This window comes from Anarhichas minor, unplaced genomic scaffold, assembly GCF_050575085.1.
Source record: "Anarhichas minor isolate MPS153535 unplaced genomic scaffold, ASM5057508v1 ptg000069l, whole genome shotgun sequence".
NCBI classification, from domain to species: domain Eukaryota; kingdom Metazoa; phylum Chordata; class Actinopteri; order Perciformes; family Anarhichadidae; genus Anarhichas; species Anarhichas minor.
In genome coordinates this window covers 210,808-229,245 of record NW_027466515.1, presented here as the reverse complement: position 1 = coordinate 229,245, position 18,438 = coordinate 210,808, and the positions used below count along the sequence as shown (strand labels likewise).

The window sequence follows — 18,438 nt, the reverse complement described above, 5'->3', positions numbered from 1 at the left end:
TGCACAGATTTACACAGTGAATTATTCATTCGTTCCGTATTGCTACAAGAGAAGTGTGTTTGTCTTGTGAAAAGTGTGAAATCTGAAAGATTTTTCATGGTTGTAGTATTTCTGGAGTAATGTTTAGAAGAGGAGCTTTTCCACAGCGCTGCTAAATCAGCCAAGCTCAACACTTCTAATTATATACGGTTCGCTCGCCCCTGAAGCTGTATTAATCAGTTTAAAATGCTGCGCTGGCTGTGTGCTGAAAGGTGAAGCTTCCCACAATAGTGCTGCATGGTCGACTGCTCCCACCTTTTTTTTGAGAGAGAGAGAGAGAGAGACCAGCCTCTCAACAACACTGCTCTCCAAACACCAACCAGAGTAAACCACATCATGGCGAGATGTAAAGAAGCCTATCTGGAGCACTGGAGAGACCACCTGCACTCCTTCTGGTTTCCCTGGAGTACAAAGGATTGGCCAGAATTGCCATGGTACCTGCTGCTGAGTCATAGCTGATGACAGAGACAATACTCTTTGTGTGTGTGTGTCCATCAGTTAATCAAGCTATTTGCTGTGTAAACACTCAGTAACAGCTCTGCTTTGTTGATGTAGTCTTAATGAAAGTGGAAAAATGACACTAATTTATTGTCTCCCCCCCTCTTTGACTTTCCTCAGTTGAGCATTTGTGTGTTTTTTTTCAGGCGCCGTGTTCTCGCGCTTCATCCTCACCGGCGTGTGGAAGAACCTGATCGACGTGCTGTCCACGCCGCTGACGGGTCGCATGGCGGGCAGCTCCAAGGGCCTAGCGTTCATCCTGGGAGCGGAGGGAGTCAAAGAGCAGAGCCAGAGGGAGAGAGACACCATCTGTCTGAGTTTAGACGGCCTACGGAAAGCTGCTGCGCTCAGCTGCGCTCTGGGTGGGTGACACATTTGTCTCCTGCGTCTGTATTAATGAGAAAAAACGAGATGCATCACTCATCAGGGAATCCTCTGTTCTCTTTCCCCTCAATACACGGAGAGGTCAGATACGCTGCCAATAGATGTTACTGAATGTTAATTAAAAGATACGCAACAGCAGCACAAGAGCTGGAAAAGTCTACATCTAATTAAAGGCACGTATGTGCTTTCAGTTGCACCAATTACTTTCAGCAACAATCACTCAAAGCTTCCAAATTGAATCAACCTGCCCGGATGTGGCTCCTTTTGAACTGTGAAATGTTCCAATCAATCTGAGTTCATGTTTAGTTTGGTGCCTGAGATCGTATCAAAGGTCCAACACAGCCGTTGTCCACCCGCACAGGTGTTTATTGGCATGTGTGGGTGTAGCACAGATTGTGCTTGATTGACTTTTCCCTCCCATCCTTCATCAATTACTCATTACTAAGGAGCACCTTGACGCCTTTCTGTTGAGCTGTCACATACTGCCTTCCTGTAATTGCAAAAGATCCATGAAAGGATCAGCAGCAACTGTCAAATAGAGTAAAGACAAGACCCAACATAAATGTGTGTGATGTTTCCTACATTACCCAGCAGCAGTGGATGAACAAGAAGTCAGCACCGTGTTGGTTTGGCCCTATAAATAGCAAACCTTCCCCATAAATGCACAAATGTTGGTGGAGTCAAGCCCGAGTGTAGTGCTGTCATGAGATTGAGCCCTGTTGTCATTAGTGTGTTTAGTTTCCTCATGTGATTCTCAGTGTAGCACCACCCAACTTCAACCTGATTCAACCAACTTAGCCAGAATAATTGCGAGCACCTGTGAAAGTGTACAGAGCTTTTATTTAACATTCAGTAACATCTATTGGCAGCACATCAAGTCACGGTAAAATACATTAACGATCACACAGATGAAGTGCAAATGTCAGCAGTGGGGTTTTGACACATCACATCTGTCTGGAATTAATCACAGGATCAAACTTGCACAGTAAGAGCCCGTCCTCCCCAACAGACCACAAGGACGCCCTTTTAATGGTGTCAACATCTATTTTTAACATTATCATTATTATCAACATCTGTTTCAAAATGTAATCATACAGGGAACGTTTTGCTGATTGTTTTTCAGCTTCATTCTGCTTCACATGAATCGAATTCAACACTTTCACAAGTTAAAGAGACGTTAAAGTTTTCATACAGACTGTTAACTGAATATGAATGAACACATGGTGTACAACCTCAACTGTTAGAGAGGACAGTATGGGGGAAGGGATGGTACAGTTTATGTACAGAGAGTTAAAATTTAAATACATACAAAGGTGAAGAAAACCAGACGCACGGTGCATCAATCTGAAATGTCTTATCGTGTGTGCGTGTGTGTGTGTGTGTGCATATGTGTTTTTCAGGTGTGGCTGCCAACTGTGCCTCAGCTTTGGCCCAGATGGCTGCAGCCTCATGTGTGCAGGAAGAGAAAGAGGAGAAGGAAGTGGGAGAGACGGGCGACGCCATAACACAAGGTACCGAGAGCAGCTCACACTGTGATGAATACACACATGCAGGCTCACACACACACACACACACACACACACAGACTAAATTAACACTGAATTTGAGTTGGCAGCATTGGCTTTGCACAAATTATCAAGAGGTTACAGCTCAGGCAAAAAGAGACTTGAATGATTATGGATACACGGATATGCGACTGTCCATTCTGAACAACAGTGAACCTCCTGAAGAGGTTTGCGTAGATGCTGCAACAGCATCATATCGATCAGAACTGGAGAATATTTCTTCATTGAAAAGAGAACAAAGAACGACACTGAAGACTTTTTCCTCAATGGAAAATATGTTTTCGCTCTTTTACAACCTCTCTTCGGGAAGAGTTCGATTGACAAATTGTTCAATGAGGTATTTTTCGTGACATCTAGTGAAAGCTAGAACGCAGCATACATTTAAGTTTAATAAAGTGGTATAAAGTTAAAGCTATATGTGTACTGTACGTTATATATCCGGATATGCATTTGTGTGTGTGTCCAGTGAAGCAGCGCGTTGAACAGCGTCTGGAGCAGATGGGTCGTCCTCAGGGAGTTCGCCTCCACACGGCTCATGTGTTGTGTATGGACGCCATCCTGAACGTTGGACTGGAGATGGGCAGCCACAACCACGACTGCTGGCCACATGTCTTCAGGTACACACACACACACACACACACACACACACACACACACACACACACATCTTTATTACTTTTCTAATTTCCAATTATATTTAACAGAACTTCTAAACACTTTTGGGAGAACTGAAAGAAGTAGAATTACCTGCTCCAAAAATCGAAAACCTAGTAAGTTAGTTTAACTTTCCCACATGAATAGAAGGATTGCATTTTCAGGAAGTTGCAATATCATTTGGGACATTAAATGTTTTAAAAAGCCCATTGATTAATTTCAAACACAGTTCTTTAGAAAACGGATACAGTGCTAATACAATATGTTTACATTCACGTAATTCTTTCTTGTATTCTACTTTTCTGTTTCACCTCCTTTACCTCGTTCTATTCTCTTCCTGCCCCTCACTCTTTGGCTCTCCTTCTCTCTCAGGGTGACTGAATACATCAGTTCATTGGAGCACACTCACTTCAGCGACGGCACCTTACAGCCGTCCTCTTTGACCACCATCACCCAGCAGAGCCAGCAGGCGGTCGGCGTGGACCTGGGGATGGAGCTGAGCTGCGAGCCCAGCCCGGAGGCCTCGGAGATGGGCCTGAGCCAGCCGGTCATCCAGCCCCTGTCCATCCAGGAGCTGCTGAGGGAGAGCAGCAGAGGCCGAGGTCTGGACCTGAAGATCGGCAGCCTGATGACTGGGACCAGCGCTGCCAAGGCTGTGTGTACGCTGTCAACACAGGCCGACAGGTAGGGCACGGATATCACAATACATCGTGGATTTATCTATAGAATCATACATGAAAGATCACATATATATATATATATTCTTTTAGTACCATTATATATCTAAACTCATCAAAGTCTATATTTTATCAACAACAATATCCTTATAACGACCAGAAGGTGGCAGCAGCAGCACAGCGCTACCTGAGACTGAGTTTTAGGATTAACTAAAAACTCAGTCTCACGAGTATGAAAAGTACAAACGTGTGTGTTACAAGTGTGCGTGCCAACAGTTCTGCACTTATTAAAGTTTGGCACAAGCAGGGAATAAACAGTGTTTATTTCAAGGATCATCTCTTATGTAACCAGTTATCTAGGCTGCTTTTAGGAGCAAAAAAAATGTTCCATCTGATCTTTTGCAGCAGATGGACAGAACACATTTACAAGCTGAAAATGGTGCCAAAACATAGTAAATCGTCCTCTGCACAGGGCTGTCAGTGAGCTTCAAGGGCCTTCAAACGTTGTTCCTCTGCACTGTGAATATTCTCTATTCTGATCTAACGTGTTTTCACCTCACTTCACTTTACAACAACCATTTAAAATGATTGTTATGATTCAGGGTCATTTTTTATGTGCGTTCCAGGTTGTTTGAAGAAGCAGCTACTAAGCTGAACCTGGTTGGTCTGGTCGGCTTCTTGCAGCAGCTCAGGAAAGCGTCTCAGTCTCAGCTGTTCGACTCTGTTACAGAAACTGGAGACTATTCACTGGCAATGCCAGGTACACAGACACACACACACACACACACACACACACACACACATACCTTGTTGCTTCAGTGAATATGCATTCCCTAACTCATAGCTATATCCTTCACCGGTAACCTTCCAGCCTCACAGCATTTTGAGATCATCTGACTCTCAAACCCTGGTGGTTGTTTCTGGTAGTGAAAGACACAACAAGCGATGGATGATGTAAAGGTGTTGAGCAGTTCAATATTAGTTTGGGAGAAAAATAAGTTTGTTAAAAAAACAAACAAGGATGGTTCTGTTTATTAAAGAGAGTAGTAGGATGATGAAAGAGTTGAGGGGTTACATGAGGTCATGCGCTTATATTGTAGCAACATATACTTCTGCTAAAGTGACCAAAATTCATTAATTACATTTGTTTTCTATTCTTAAGAGCTCTGTATGCTCTTTCTAATTACAGATTTACAAACACAGAATCCCTCGTTGGATAACGGATTACATTACCACACATTTGGGAAATTCATATTAGAGTTAATAAGGACCTGAATAAAGCCCGATCAGAGCCTGTATGCCTCCTCCGTGTGTCTGTAGGAGAGGCCAAGTCGACGCTGGACCGGCGCAGTGCTCTCCATCTCTTCCGTCTGGGCGAGGGCATGCTGAGGATCGTCAGGAACAGGAACCGACCTCTGCTCCACATGATGAGGGCCTGGAGCGTTGTGGCACCGCATCTGGTGGAGGTAGGCAACTTCTGCCTCTTTTAAAAAAAAAAAAAACCAAAGGGAGCGCTGCTGCGACAGGCTGCAGCGTGCACAGAGCCATCTAAAAGGGTTCATCAGGGGTCTTATTCCTGCAGACTGCCCATCATTCAAAAGCTTTCATATGAAATAGGTCAGGATGTTTTTGAAACGACCAAGTCCAACAGTTTTAAATTGCAGTGCCTTCGTGTTTGTGACCACCTAGTTCATGTTGAACAGCTTCTCCCGCTTGTCAAAGTCTTTGCTGGTACAATTGTGTACTTGCATACAATGTTTAGAGTATAGTTAAAGCTTGCTGCTAAAACAGTAAGAGTGTTTTCTTCTCCCAGGCTTCATGTCACAAAGAGCGCCACGTGTCCCAGAAGGCCGTTTCCTTCATCCATGATGTTCTGACGGAGGTGCTGACGAGCTGGGCGGAGCTTCCACACTTCCACTTCAACGAGGCGCTGTTCCGGCCCTTCGAGCACATCATGCAGCTGGAGCTGTGCGACGAGGACGTCCAGGACCAGGTAGAGTCCACTCATACTAACATCCATCACTAAACCGCGCGTGTAGCACCTTTATTTTGCCACACAGTTAACAAATGCGTCTCTCGGTTCGTCTCCCTGCAGGTGATAACGTCAATAGGCGAGCTGGTGGAGATGTGTTCTCCTCAGATCCTGTCAGGATGGAGGCCTCTGTTCAGCGCTCTGAGGACCGTCCACAGCAGCAAGACCGACACTAAAGACTACCTGCTGGGAGAATACTCCATGGGTACGTCTGACAGGCCCTGTTGCAAACCAACACACACGCATTTTATTAAAAGAAATACCTTAGTAAGTGTATCATCTGACAGAAACAACCAAATGTATTCTTCATCTTTCTTTCATTGCGTCCCTCCCTCTTCCCTCAATTCCTTTTTCCTCCCATCCTCCCTACTACTCTCTTCATCAACTCTTTTCCTCTTTCTTCCCCCTTCTTCCTTCCCTCCCTTCCTCCCTCCCTCATGTTCTCTCCTCTAGGGAAGTCCCAGGCTCCGGTGTTTGATGTCTTCGAGGCTTTCATCAACACTGACAACATCCAAGTTTTTGCCAACGCTGCCACTGACTACATCATGTGCCTCATGAAGTTCGTCAAAGGCTTAGGTTTGTCTCACTTGTACATGCTATTTTTTTCAGTTCATTACTTTTACACACCTTTAGGGATTCTTTCATTCTCCTGTGTGTAAGACGCTCATGACACACGTCCTAAATACGTACATGACAGGAGGGGAAGGTTTTTTTATGTTTGTAGATTCACTCATTTTCATCTTGCACGATTCTCAAAGATATCTGCTTTAATTTCAGATAATATTTTACAATTTAACAATCAGTATCATGACTTTTAGCTTTTACAATTCTGCTTATTTTTCATCATATACAAAAGTCAAAGACTTACCTTACACAGTAACAATTATTCTGTACCAAGCTATTATTGTGTGTGTGGTTGTCTGTGTGCGTAGGAGAAGTGGACTATAAGGAGATTGGAGACTGTGTCCATGCGTCGGGTTTCAGCTCCACTGACCTCTGCCTGCCGGCTCTGGACTACCTTCGCAAATGTTCACAGGTAGGAAGTTTTTATTGGGTTTTAAGCTAATTAGTGTAGCAAACGTTGCTGTTACACCATTAAAAAAAGAATTTCAAAGTAAAAGTTCCTTATCCTTTGTGCCTTTAAAGTTGTATTAAGAAATTACACCAAAAACACTTTTTCTTCTCAAAACTGTCCCACTAAGTGACAAAATAAATTAAATAATCTACAGTACTGTCCAGATTATTAGTCCAAATATTCATTGAGTAGCATATATGCACGCATTTGATCATGTGACATCGTGAAACATTTGATTGACAGCTGCTGGCAAAGATCTACAAGATGCAGACCAAGCCGGTGTTCTTGGGGGCGCGGCTTGCCAGCCTGCCAATGAGATCCCAGGAACGCTCAATCAGCACCGAGGACGGGATGGACTGTGTCCTGCAGGAGTTTGATGATGACACGGGTAACACACGTGTTTGTCTCATTTCCTTACTTTTTCATCCTCTCCATCCCCCTCCAACACTCTCTCTGACCCCCCCCTGCTGTGTGTCGCTGTGTTCTCCGTCCCGCAGGTCTGATCCAGGTGTGGATTTTGTTACTGGAGCAGCTCACAGCAGCAGTGTCAAACTGTCCCCGCCAACACCAACCTCCAACCCTGGAGCTGCTCTTCACTCTGCTCAGAGAGGTCATCACTGTGCCAGGTAACACACACACACACACAGACATGCGTGTGTTTGAGCCATTTTATACCTTAGTCTCAACGTTTTAGAACAATTAAGGAGGACAGTGATCCCTGAAACAAAAACAAGGTAAACAAAGAGGTTGTTTTTACAGCCAAACAGGGGAATGTTCTTGAATGGCCAAATCAGTCACATGACCTCAATCCAAATGAACTTGCAACAGACTGATGTGGGGAAAAAAAACCATAACAAGCATCTCAAGCTGGCTTAGCTCACTTAAGCGTCCATTGTCCAAGTAAGAATACCTGCTTACCCTTACAGTCCTAACTGTGTCTCCTCCCTCCAGGTCCGGGCTTCGCCATCTTCTCCGTCATCCAGCTGCTGCTTCCCGTAATGGCACTTTGGCTGCAGCGAAGCCATGGCGACCACTCCTACTGGGATGTGGCGGCTGCAAACTTCAAACACGCCATCGGCCTGTGCTGCGAGCTGGTGGTGGAGCACGTCAACAGCTTCATACACTCGGGTGAGACGCAGCTGTTTTTCCCATCGCGTTCCACATTTTGCAGTGTCTTTGAAATACTAAATAGTTAAACAGACATTGCTCCACATAAACCCCGGGCTAATTGCCACTTTGTCGACTCTCTTTTTGAGACAAGCACTGAAGAACTGTATTGTTTCCAAAGCTCAGCCTTCCTCTTAACAGGTCAAAAGCTCCCTGATGCTCAAATATTTCCTGCAACAACTGTCGTAATTTTTAACCTCAGGAACACGCATCTTATTATGTATTATAAGCTGAAGGTCCACCATCACAATGATGAATTGTTATCGGTCGTGTGCAAAGTGTGTTCGTGCATTGAAGTGAATGAAGTAGAGCGTGATGGATGACTTGTTATTCCACTGCCCTCCTCTTTAGTCAAATTAAATTGCGGCCACTCCATCTCTATCCCACCTGCTGATGGTTTACGTTGTGTTGTTGTGTGTGTGTGTGTGTGTGTGTGTGTGTGTGTGTGTGTGTGTGTGTGTGTGTGTGTGTGTGTGTGTGTGTGTGTGTGTGTGTGTGTGTGTGTGTGTGTGTGTGTGTGTGTGTGTGTGTGTGTGTGTGTGTGTGTGTGTGTGTGTGTGTGTGTGTGCCTCTGCCTTCCGCCATTGCAGATATTGGTTACGAGTCTCTGATCAACCTGATGTTGAAGGATCTGTTCAAGCTTCTTGTGGCTTGTGTGTCTGAGCCTGCAGAGACCATCTCCAGAGTCGGCTGCTCCTGCATCAGGTGACGACGCATAACTTCCTCGGTGTGAATTATACATCCGTCACCACACTGACAACCACGTGGAAACTGTAAATGCAGGAATTGCCTAAATTATGAACATAGTGTGAACCAGCTTTAAGAGGTGAAGGTTTTAGATATTGACCGCCAATATTAGATAGCCGGCACTGTTTGCAATCAGACGAAGATGGTGTCCTTGAACAAAAAAAAAAAAGCACCACTCACATTGATTGATTGATTTTGGACTTTGTCTTCTTGAACAGCAAATGAGGGGAGAGTATAATGTCTAAACACATCATCTGGCTGATAAAAATACATTATTATTTAAAATGGCCATTGGAATATTGCCTAGAAAAACTGCAATTAGACGATATCAATACTGGGTGACATGTTCCTTCATTTCCATGAACACACACTGTAGTTTATTTTGATTCAATCCCACACACCCCGTCCTGCTGCCAAAAAATACTTACTAGAACACACAATGTGCATTAATCCACCACTGAAAATAGTCCCCAGTAATTTCACTATTTACTCCAGTTTGATTCATGTTTGATGAAAACTAGAGCGGCCAGCTGTTTTAGGAACTTACTGAGCCTTTAAATAAAAGAGAAACTTAAAATGGCTCATGTATATATTTAAAGATTCACATCCTCAGGAGGAACCAACAGGTTTGAGGTGCCATATTTTTTGTGGGATTTACATGAACAAAAATACAAAATATCACCAGCATCATGTTCAGATAATAAACAATGGACAATGCGTTAGAAAGTAGGTGTTCAGATCACTTTTCCTCTCTCTAATGTAACCACTGCTGTTTCTATTGTTCCCCGTCTCTCTCCAGGTATATTTTGGTCACAGTGGGCCCAGTGTTCACAGAAGAGATGTGGAGGTTGGCCTGCTGTGCTCTGCAGGACGCTTTCTCTGCTACATTAGAGCCTGTCAAGGTAAACACACACACACACACACACACACACACACACACACACACACACACACACACACACACACACACACACACACACACACACAGATACAACTACATGCAGATACCAAGACATAAAATGGCTTCTAAGTCACATGTTCGCACACAAATGTAAACGGGAAGGAGGAATAAGCAGATTTGACAATTTTTTTGCTGCATAAAAAGGTAATTGTAATTGCTGTTAATTTTAAAGATTTTGAAGATGCCTGCCCAGGTTTCAGGATTGAAAAAGTCGGATCGGTGTATCTCTAGTGTTAATTTGTTAATGATGGAACTACCTGCTGTGTTTAAGTACCGTGGGAGATCACAAATGTTAGAGAGTACAGTCTGGAATCCAACCCCTGCTGTTCCATTTCAGCTACACAGGGAACAACTCTTAACCTTGTGTGTGTGTGTGTGTGAGTGTGATCAGTAGAGGTGACACAGCGCCAGGCATTTTATTGGTGGATGTTGTGTGTTCCTGCAGCTGATTGACTGCTGCTAAGCAGCTTTACAGCTTAGAGCCGTGTGTGTGTGTGTGTGTGTGTGTGTGTGTGTGTGTGTGTGTGTGTGTGTGTGTGTGTGTGTGTGTGTGTGTGTGTGTGTGTGTGTGTGTGTGTGTGTGTGTGTGTGTGTGTGTGTGTGTTTTCAGAGAGAGAGATGATGATGATGATCTAACCACCACTGACAGATTATCTTTGCTTGTTTCCAGAAGATACTATTTTAGGACTATAACCGACGCAATGAGTTGTGTTTATTTTCTGGGTTAATTAAGTTTTTAACGTCTTCAGCAAAAAGCATTAAGAAACACAAAGATGAAATGTTGGGTCCTTTGTGTTACTCGTTCTTGGGAAAGCACTTTGTGGAGGAAATCATCTCACACATGATCAACTGTGTCAAAGGATATTAAATAAAACTCTTTTTTGATCTCTACAATGCATCAGGAGTTTGTCGGGCTTAAAACTCCCAGTTTAATATAGAAAATCTCAACATATGGCTTAACATGCTCTTAGCCACATTGACAGACATGCGGCCATTTTGTTTATGTAACAGCCTTTGTGACTGTGTCGCATGTTGGGGCTAACAGTTTGGTTTTATGTGGCACATCGTATTTATTTCGGACTTATGGCCGTTTATATAAGAGCTCCTGTCATCAAGTGGCATGTTAGATGCTTTTACAGCTGCACTATCATAATGAACTGTAACTTTGAGTAGTATGTCGGGCAGTTTTACATAAATGTAGGTGTATACCATTACATGCCTGATATTAAAATGAGACATAAAGTAGCAATTTAGTTACTTTTCTTACTGCTTTTTGATGATTGTTCTTGATGATGTTATTGTCATGGGAGATTTATTACACTGATTTATTTAAATGTAGGCATAATTCACTATTAGTAAGAAGATGAGATGAAATGTTTTCTTTAAATATCATATATTTTATAACCCATTTCGAGGTGGCTTTAGGTACTCTACTTTTTCTGATATTAGTATTTTGCTCTACAAAAATTGGATCAAATATTTTAGATGGAACATATGTTTGATTTTTATTTATTCATGTTTTTATTGAGGGGGAGCCACCATGCTTCAAATGCCAGTTTATCTCCATTTTTATATTCAGAGACGAGATTCATTGTTTCGATTTTATTTCTTTGTGTCCAATCAAACATATTAGTTATTCTGTCAAGACATGTTTAATTCTAAGAGGTGCTGCATGAAAAATAAAATATATATACTGTATATACATATATATATACACACAAGCAAAGCACTTCTTGATTTGCAACGGAGAAAGATTTAGTGAAATACCCCGATGTAAATGAAAAAACTCATCCAAGAGAATGTATAGTGTCTATAGGACACTGCCAGCCCTGAATACAAAGCTTAGTCTTTAACATGAAGCTTATGCTTCCACACACGTCAACACGTGACCTTTGAATCAATAGATGGTCAAAGCTGAATTTTTTTTTTATAAGCACTGCATTCCGGTCACATCAGATATAATGTGAAGGCTGTATTAAACTGTGTAATACTTCATGACTTCATCGCGGTGGAAATCTACATTTTCTTCATCTGCTGGGCACATTTACAGTTTATTGATGAATTCACCAGCTTTTCACAGTTTTACCAGAGGCTATATATTGTAGAAGTACTATTGTATTATGTCAGCATGGGTTTGCATCATGCATAAAGTTCGTGATAACTGCGGTTGTTTTGCATCTTGTTTTTTTTCACATTTGTGTATTCAGGGAAGTATATTTTAGTTCAATTAAAACATGCCCTCTATTGAATCAATGTACAAACATCAGACAGATGCAAGAGGAGCTGCACGTTAACTCCTCTCTCTGTGTCTCTCTGTAGAACCTTCTCGCATGTTTTCATAGCGGTTCGGACAGTTTTTCTGGAGACGCCTGCGAGGTGAAGGTGGCGGCTCCGTCCCACTCTCCTTCAGCTGAGGCCGAGTACTGGAGGATCAAAGCAATGGCTCAGCAGGTCGGCACGACTTAAATACTGCGTCTTAACTATGACAAGTGCACTTCATATGAACCGGGACAGACAAAGTGGTTTTACATGTTCATCGGGCTGTTTTTTAACCATAAGGGTACACATGTCATTCTTAGTTGTCTCATTTTAAAAAGAAAGTTTGGCAAGAAATAAATGAGCTCTCTGGACAACAATGAGCTGGAAAGTTCATGAATTAACCACGAAGAAGTCAGAAGTGAATGTCAAGTCAGTTTTATTTTATAGCTCAATATAACAAAGCACACATTTGCGTTAAGGGGCTTGACACTCTGTGTATTGGCAGGTTAAAACCTTATGATTATGTTATGCTGGATTATATTTGGCTTATCTGTCTGTGCACTTGTCCTTTTCCACCTCCCGTGGAATCCGGCCTTTGGGCTTCACAGCCGATGATTTTAAAAACAAAGTCGTGGAGTTCAGGGGCAGAGAGAGACACTCTAGACATGAGGTCATGAATCTACAGACAAAACAACAGTGTGTTCAAAGACACCTCCTACGGGTGTAATTATGTCTAAGTATCCTTATCTGAGCTTCATTCAGTATCTCGCTCTTACCAGCCAGCTGGGAGATCCACATTTGTAAATGCAAACCTTATTTATTGCAATAAAACTCAAAAGGTACAACCTTGCTCTTAGTGAATTCATCTTTAAAGTGCCACAGCATATGACACCCTCTGTAGAAATTGTCAGTGCTTCCCAAAGCCCAAGATGACATCCTCAAATGTCTTGTTTGTTCAAAACTCAAAACATATTTAGTTACGGTCATAGAGAAGTCAAGAAACCAGGAAATATTAACATTTAAGCAGCTGGAAAAAGATTTTTGGGACTTTTTAAAAATATATTTTTAATTACTGAAACCAGGAGAATGACAACATTAATCTCAAATTGAACTAAACCTTCAATAAGCAAACATTACCCATTAACTACAGTACACTGTTGTCCTCTTTGTGTCCCAGGTCTTTATGTTGGACACCCAGTGCTCCCCAAAGACGCCCAACAACAAGGAGGGCTTTGAGCACGCTCAGTCCTGCGTTCTCATCATCGAGCTGCCGACCGACCAGCAGTCCAACGGGCACGCTCAGAAGAGGTGGACAACATGCACACAAACGCCCACACAACAAGCATGTTTCGCTCCACATGTGATAATGATTAACTGCTCTTATTATCTAACTAGAACTACAGTACACTCCCCTGATCCTGACCTCAAAATACATTCTGACCAAAACTATAACCAAGAAGAAGCATGTTATTGTTTTTCCTTTCAAAAATCTAATAAAAAAACAGAAAAGTCCAAATGAATTGAAGTAATGAGGGCAAAGTTTAACAACAGCAAAACTATATCAGCAACTGATATAGTTGCTGATATAAAAAACAGATGTTCATTATATGTTTGCTGTTGTTAAATGCGGTCACCATCTACTTTAAATAGTCTTTTCTACGACATTTCTCTGTTTTTTGATTCTGCGTTCGCCATAGCGGCATGCAAGAAAAAAAAAATCTTCACAAAATCAAAGTGACACAGGGTGAGTAATTGAGATACAAATGGTAACTGCTTGGGTGAAGTATTCCTGTAAGAAAGAAAACCAAATCAGTTTTTCTAAAATTTGCTGTCTTCTTTTGTTCAAAACTTGAAAAAACATGATTGGAAATGCAGCCAAAATCTAACCCTCACTTCCTGTCTTTGCTTGTCGTTCTGCTGCTGTGGTTGCAGGAAAATTGGGTAAGGCAGTTTTCTTTCACATTGTTCCTGTATGAAAAATGTGCATGAACAGTCAAACTAGCGTACCCACCTGTGGAGCCGCACAATGTGGAGATGGATTTGACGAATATTTGTGTTTTGTGTTATGACGAATCTTATGATTTACGTGAAGCTTCTAATGTTTAACCAATCATGGAGGTCAGATAGTAACAAAAATGGCTACAAGATTTATATTGACAGGATATAAGAGTTCCTCTTATGTAAAGTTTACTTGTAACAAAGCGATTTTATGGCTGCCAGTCTTTCCCTTATGTAATAAAAATCAGCTTTATTGGTGCAACAGCATTGCATGATTGCTCATTCTTCATTAAAGCTTTTTCGGTTTTGACTATTATTATCGACTGCTCCCTCTAAAAATTTAACATAATATACTGTATGTACTGAAGCCACAATACAGTAGCTATTAAATTGGTTTATCACAGCCTAGTTACAGTAGACAATTGTTTATTTGTTACTTGGGGCAAAGAGATTGTTCTTATCATTTAAAAACGTGTTTTAACCGGCTTCCTGGTTTCTGAATCCTGCAGTATCCCGTTCCGGACCATCGTGGTTAGCCTGTTGTCGCACCAGGTCCTGCTCCAAAACCTCTATGACATCCTGCTGGAGGAGTTCGTCAAGCAGCCCGAAGGAAACGAAAAGGTCACACCTGGGACCTCTGACCCCAGCCGGGCCACAGCAGGCTTCCTGCGCTACATCTCCATGACTAATTTAGCCATAATCCTGGATCTGCTGCTGGACTCTTACAGGTTACTGCAACAAGAAAATCAGACGATATGCAGATGACAGTGTCATATGTATCTGTAATCCCACTGGAGTCTGTAATCATAATAATAATGATAATGCTGATCAGCTTCACACTCGGCTGACTTATCTCCTGATCTCTTCTTCTGCAGGACAGCGCGGGACTTTGACACTCGGCCGGGTCTGAAGTACCTGCTGATGAAGGTGTCGGGTGTCTGCGGAGCGGCTAATCTTTACCGTCAGTCTGCCATGAGCTTCAACCTGTACTTCCAGGCCCTGCTGTGTGCCACTCTGAGCCAAGCTGACAGCATGACGGCACAGCAGGTAGAGTCATCAAAACTCTTGTTTTTCTCCAACTTTAAAGCTACACTAGTACATTTTATGTTAACGATGGATTTTTGTGAAACCCACAGAGAATTATCACCCCGCTCTGAAGGTCCACTCAGCTCCACAGAGCTTTTTACTGTCTTGCAGCTCATTGTTTTAATTATATAGCCCAAACTTAACGGTTTTCATTTAATAAGTTCGGATTAATTCACATCATACTTCCTGCTCAACACTAAAAAAACATTAGAGACTAGTTGGTTGATGTTCCACTTTTTTTACCTAAAGAGACAGATATTTTTCTTAGAAGTTGGTGGAGACCAAATAATAGCTAAAGCGAGAGTAAATATTGTATTCAAATTCATCAAATTCCATCATATTACATTAAACATGTCAACTTTATAAGGCTGAAGTTCAGTAATGAAGTTCAGAGCAGGTATTTTTTATTTTTTGAACAAAAGCATTACAAAAATAATACAATACAATTGGCTAATTCTTCTAATTGATTACATTTAGTATCTAATAATAACTAACCCGTTGGCATCCACCTACTAAAGATCACAACCTTGAAACATTGTGATAATAACTAACGAGTCATTAGCAATCAAAACTCAGTTTCACATTTGAACCTTTCGTTGTGTTTAGGTGAAGAGGATGCTGAATGAGGAAGAGGAGGGGAGCTCTGATTCCTCTCACCCTGGCTCTGCTTCCTCAGAGGACGAAGACATCTTTGAAGAAACGGCACAAGTAATGCACACACACACACACACACACACAGCTTCTGTTCTTCAGTGATAGTAGGTGTATATAGAATAATTGTCTTTTTTGATTGTGATAATAACAGTGATTCAACTTATTCTCAGTTAATAAAGCTTTTAACGGTTTAAAACGAGGACAAATCATCAACTGCTCAGAACAAGTTCTGTTTTTTTTTTTTTTTTTGTAAAAGACAAAGAAAACAGTGCTTACAGATTTGATATGTAAATTGTTAGAGGCCACAGTGATTGACAGGTGACCATAGAAACAAAACAACAAAAATAAAAGATTTGCCTATATAAGTCTGCTCTCTTATCCATTAGTAACGTCCTCTAGTTTTCTACAGTTTAACAAGCTCCATCCTTAGCGGGTTTCTTGAACTTTTCACCCTCCTAATGTAACGAGTGGGATGAATTACTAATGTTCTAATATCAAAAATCAACTCATGCTCTGCGTTTCCTCGGGCAGGTCAGCCCCCCTCGAGGCCGGGATAAACGCTATCACTGGCGAGCCCCCATCCCCTCTCTCAGCGTGCAGCCGCTGAGCAGCGCGGACTGGGCGTGGCTGGTCAAACGCCTCTACAAGCTGTGCATGGATCTGTGCAACAGCTACATTCAGATGCACCGCGACCTGGAGAACATGCTGGAGGAGATGGCGCTGCAGAGAGGAGGAGGAGGAGATCATGTCTTCTTCCTGCCTCACTTCCAGTCCGAGACTTCCACTCCGACTTCAGCGAGCGGGCTGTCGGCGAGGGGGACGCCATCAGAGGAAGGCGGGTACAGGTCTCAGCCAGCCGACAGCTCAGCATCACCAGGAGACACGCCCACACCCAGCCCAGGATTGAGGTCGGACTTCAGTCATTGTTATGTTGTTATAATGGCGACTTGCCGAATGTCTGTCTCCACCCTGAACACAAGAATCAAATGTAACACCTTATCCATCTGATGAACAGCTTTCTCTACCTGTCATGTAACAGCTGGCTCTTCACCTGTGCACAAGCATGTAACCCCTGCAGATGTGTTTTAATTGCACATTTGATCTTGTGCATTTTTGCAGAACATTTGACAGGCCTTAGTTTCAATCAATGCTTCACTCGCACATTACTCAGGTTACCTGCGCGCTCTTGTTCAGTGTAGCACCTGTCCAATTAAAGTGACCTGTTATTTTCTCCTTACAGCAGCACAGGCAGTCTGCCCCACCACATCCGGTATGAGGCCGAGAGGAGGGACTCCGGGGTGACCGGAAGCTCTGTAGGAGGAGCTCCTGGCGGCGCTGGACCAGGAAGGAGAAAGGAATGGTGGGAAAGTGCCGGGAACAAACTGTACACCATCGCCACGGACAAAACCATAAGCAAGCTGATGATGGAGTACAAACGCAGGAAACAGCAGCCGCAGCAGCAGAGCCACGTCAACCTGTTCATGAAGGAGCAGGGCCGGGCGGCAGCAGGAGGAGGAGGATGCGGGGAGAGGAGGGGCCTGGTGGATCCTCAAAGGCCCCTGCAGAGGCCCCAACATCTGGTGGACCAGCAGGTTCCCCCATTGAGGCACTCGGTCAGTGCGGGACCTGAGGTTCTGAGGCAGGAGAAGAGACCACGATCAGGATCCACCATCAGCTCCCACAGCATCTCACTGAGGGACTCTGAGGCTCAGATACAGGTGCGGATACAATTTTATTGTCACACAAGTTTAGACATTGTTTTGTCTAACAACAGGAAAGGGAAAGGGAGGGGTGTGTGGAAGACAAACATCTGCTTGAGTGTTGAGTTTTGTTGACATTTTTTCTCTCCCTGCAGGCGTGGACCAACATGGTCTTGACTCTCCTCAATCAGGTCCTCCTCCTGTCAGATGCCTCGTTCCTGGCGCTCCAGCCGGCGCTCTACCCCTGCCTCAGCCAGCTCTCCTGCCACGTGACCGACGGCCGCGTCCGCCTGGCGCTGCGCGAGTGGCTGAGCCGCGTCGGCAGACTCTACGACATCACCGTGTGACATTGCGGCGAGGAGAATGCAAACAAAAAGCACCGGACGAAGAGCGCAGTCTGTCGGGTCAGTGAAGGACGTAAACAGATGAAAGATGAATTAGATTGGTTTGATGGCGTGGCGTGAAGGCGCCGCTGTGCGGTAGATTGATGATGAGTTTGATTTTCTGATGATGCAACGCAAAGGCAGACTGACATCATAATGTAACAGACTGGTGGAACGAGCTGGACTTATGAGAAACCTGGTTGGTAGATGTTATCATATGGATTAGTGGCACTTTGGAAGAGCGAGGAGGACATTGACGCACGTCATGTGACATTAAAGGAACAGTGTTTAGGATTTAGTGGCATCTAGCGGTGTGGTTGCAGATTGCAACCAACTGAATACCCCCACCACAAGCGTGTCGCAGAAAGGTGGCGAAACGCTCTCGCTAGGTTTGTCCTCTCTGGGCTACTGTAGAAACGTGACGGAATCATTCTAAACTAACAAACACCCAACGATTCTTAGTTTCAGGTCATTGTAAACTGATGAAAGCATAGTTATGAATATCATATTCCCTTTTTTCTAATAGATCCCACAAAATGCTCAACACTGGCCCTTTAAG

At 43.2% G+C, this 18,438-nt stretch overlaps 1 protein-coding gene across 1 annotated transcript in view; it reads left to right on the top strand.

Moving 5' to 3' along the window:
• The window catches only part of arfgef3 (ARFGEF family member 3), a 35,171-nt gene extending 16,733 nt beyond the window's left edge, over positions 1–18,438 (top strand). Inside the window, exons 19-41 of the mRNA XM_076078984.1 lie at positions 684–899; positions 2,322–2,432; positions 2,953–3,103; positions 3,513–3,824; positions 4,444–4,577; positions 5,138–5,283; positions 5,631–5,810; positions 5,913–6,054; positions 6,303–6,425; positions 6,782–6,885; positions 7,168–7,312; positions 7,422–7,550; positions 7,876–8,052; positions 8,682–8,796; positions 9,638–9,740; positions 12,119–12,250; positions 13,236–13,366; positions 14,566–14,784; positions 14,932–15,103; positions 15,749–15,850; positions 16,328–16,691; positions 17,120–17,514; positions 17,652–18,438. Coding sequence (XP_075935099.1) covers positions 684–899; positions 2,322–2,432; positions 2,953–3,103; positions 3,513–3,824; positions 4,444–4,577; positions 5,138–5,283; positions 5,631–5,810; positions 5,913–6,054; positions 6,303–6,425; positions 6,782–6,885; positions 7,168–7,312; positions 7,422–7,550; positions 7,876–8,052; positions 8,682–8,796; positions 9,638–9,740; positions 12,119–12,250; positions 13,236–13,366; positions 14,566–14,784; positions 14,932–15,103; positions 15,749–15,850; positions 16,328–16,691; positions 17,120–17,514; positions 17,652–17,843 — 3,995 coding nt within the window. The 3' untranslated portion in view covers positions 17,844–18,438. The remainder of the gene's footprint in view (positions 1–683; positions 900–2,321; positions 2,433–2,952; positions 3,104–3,512; positions 3,825–4,443; positions 4,578–5,137; positions 5,284–5,630; positions 5,811–5,912; positions 6,055–6,302; positions 6,426–6,781; positions 6,886–7,167; positions 7,313–7,421; positions 7,551–7,875; positions 8,053–8,681; positions 8,797–9,637; positions 9,741–12,118; positions 12,251–13,235; positions 13,367–14,565; positions 14,785–14,931; positions 15,104–15,748; positions 15,851–16,327; positions 16,692–17,119; positions 17,515–17,651) is intronic.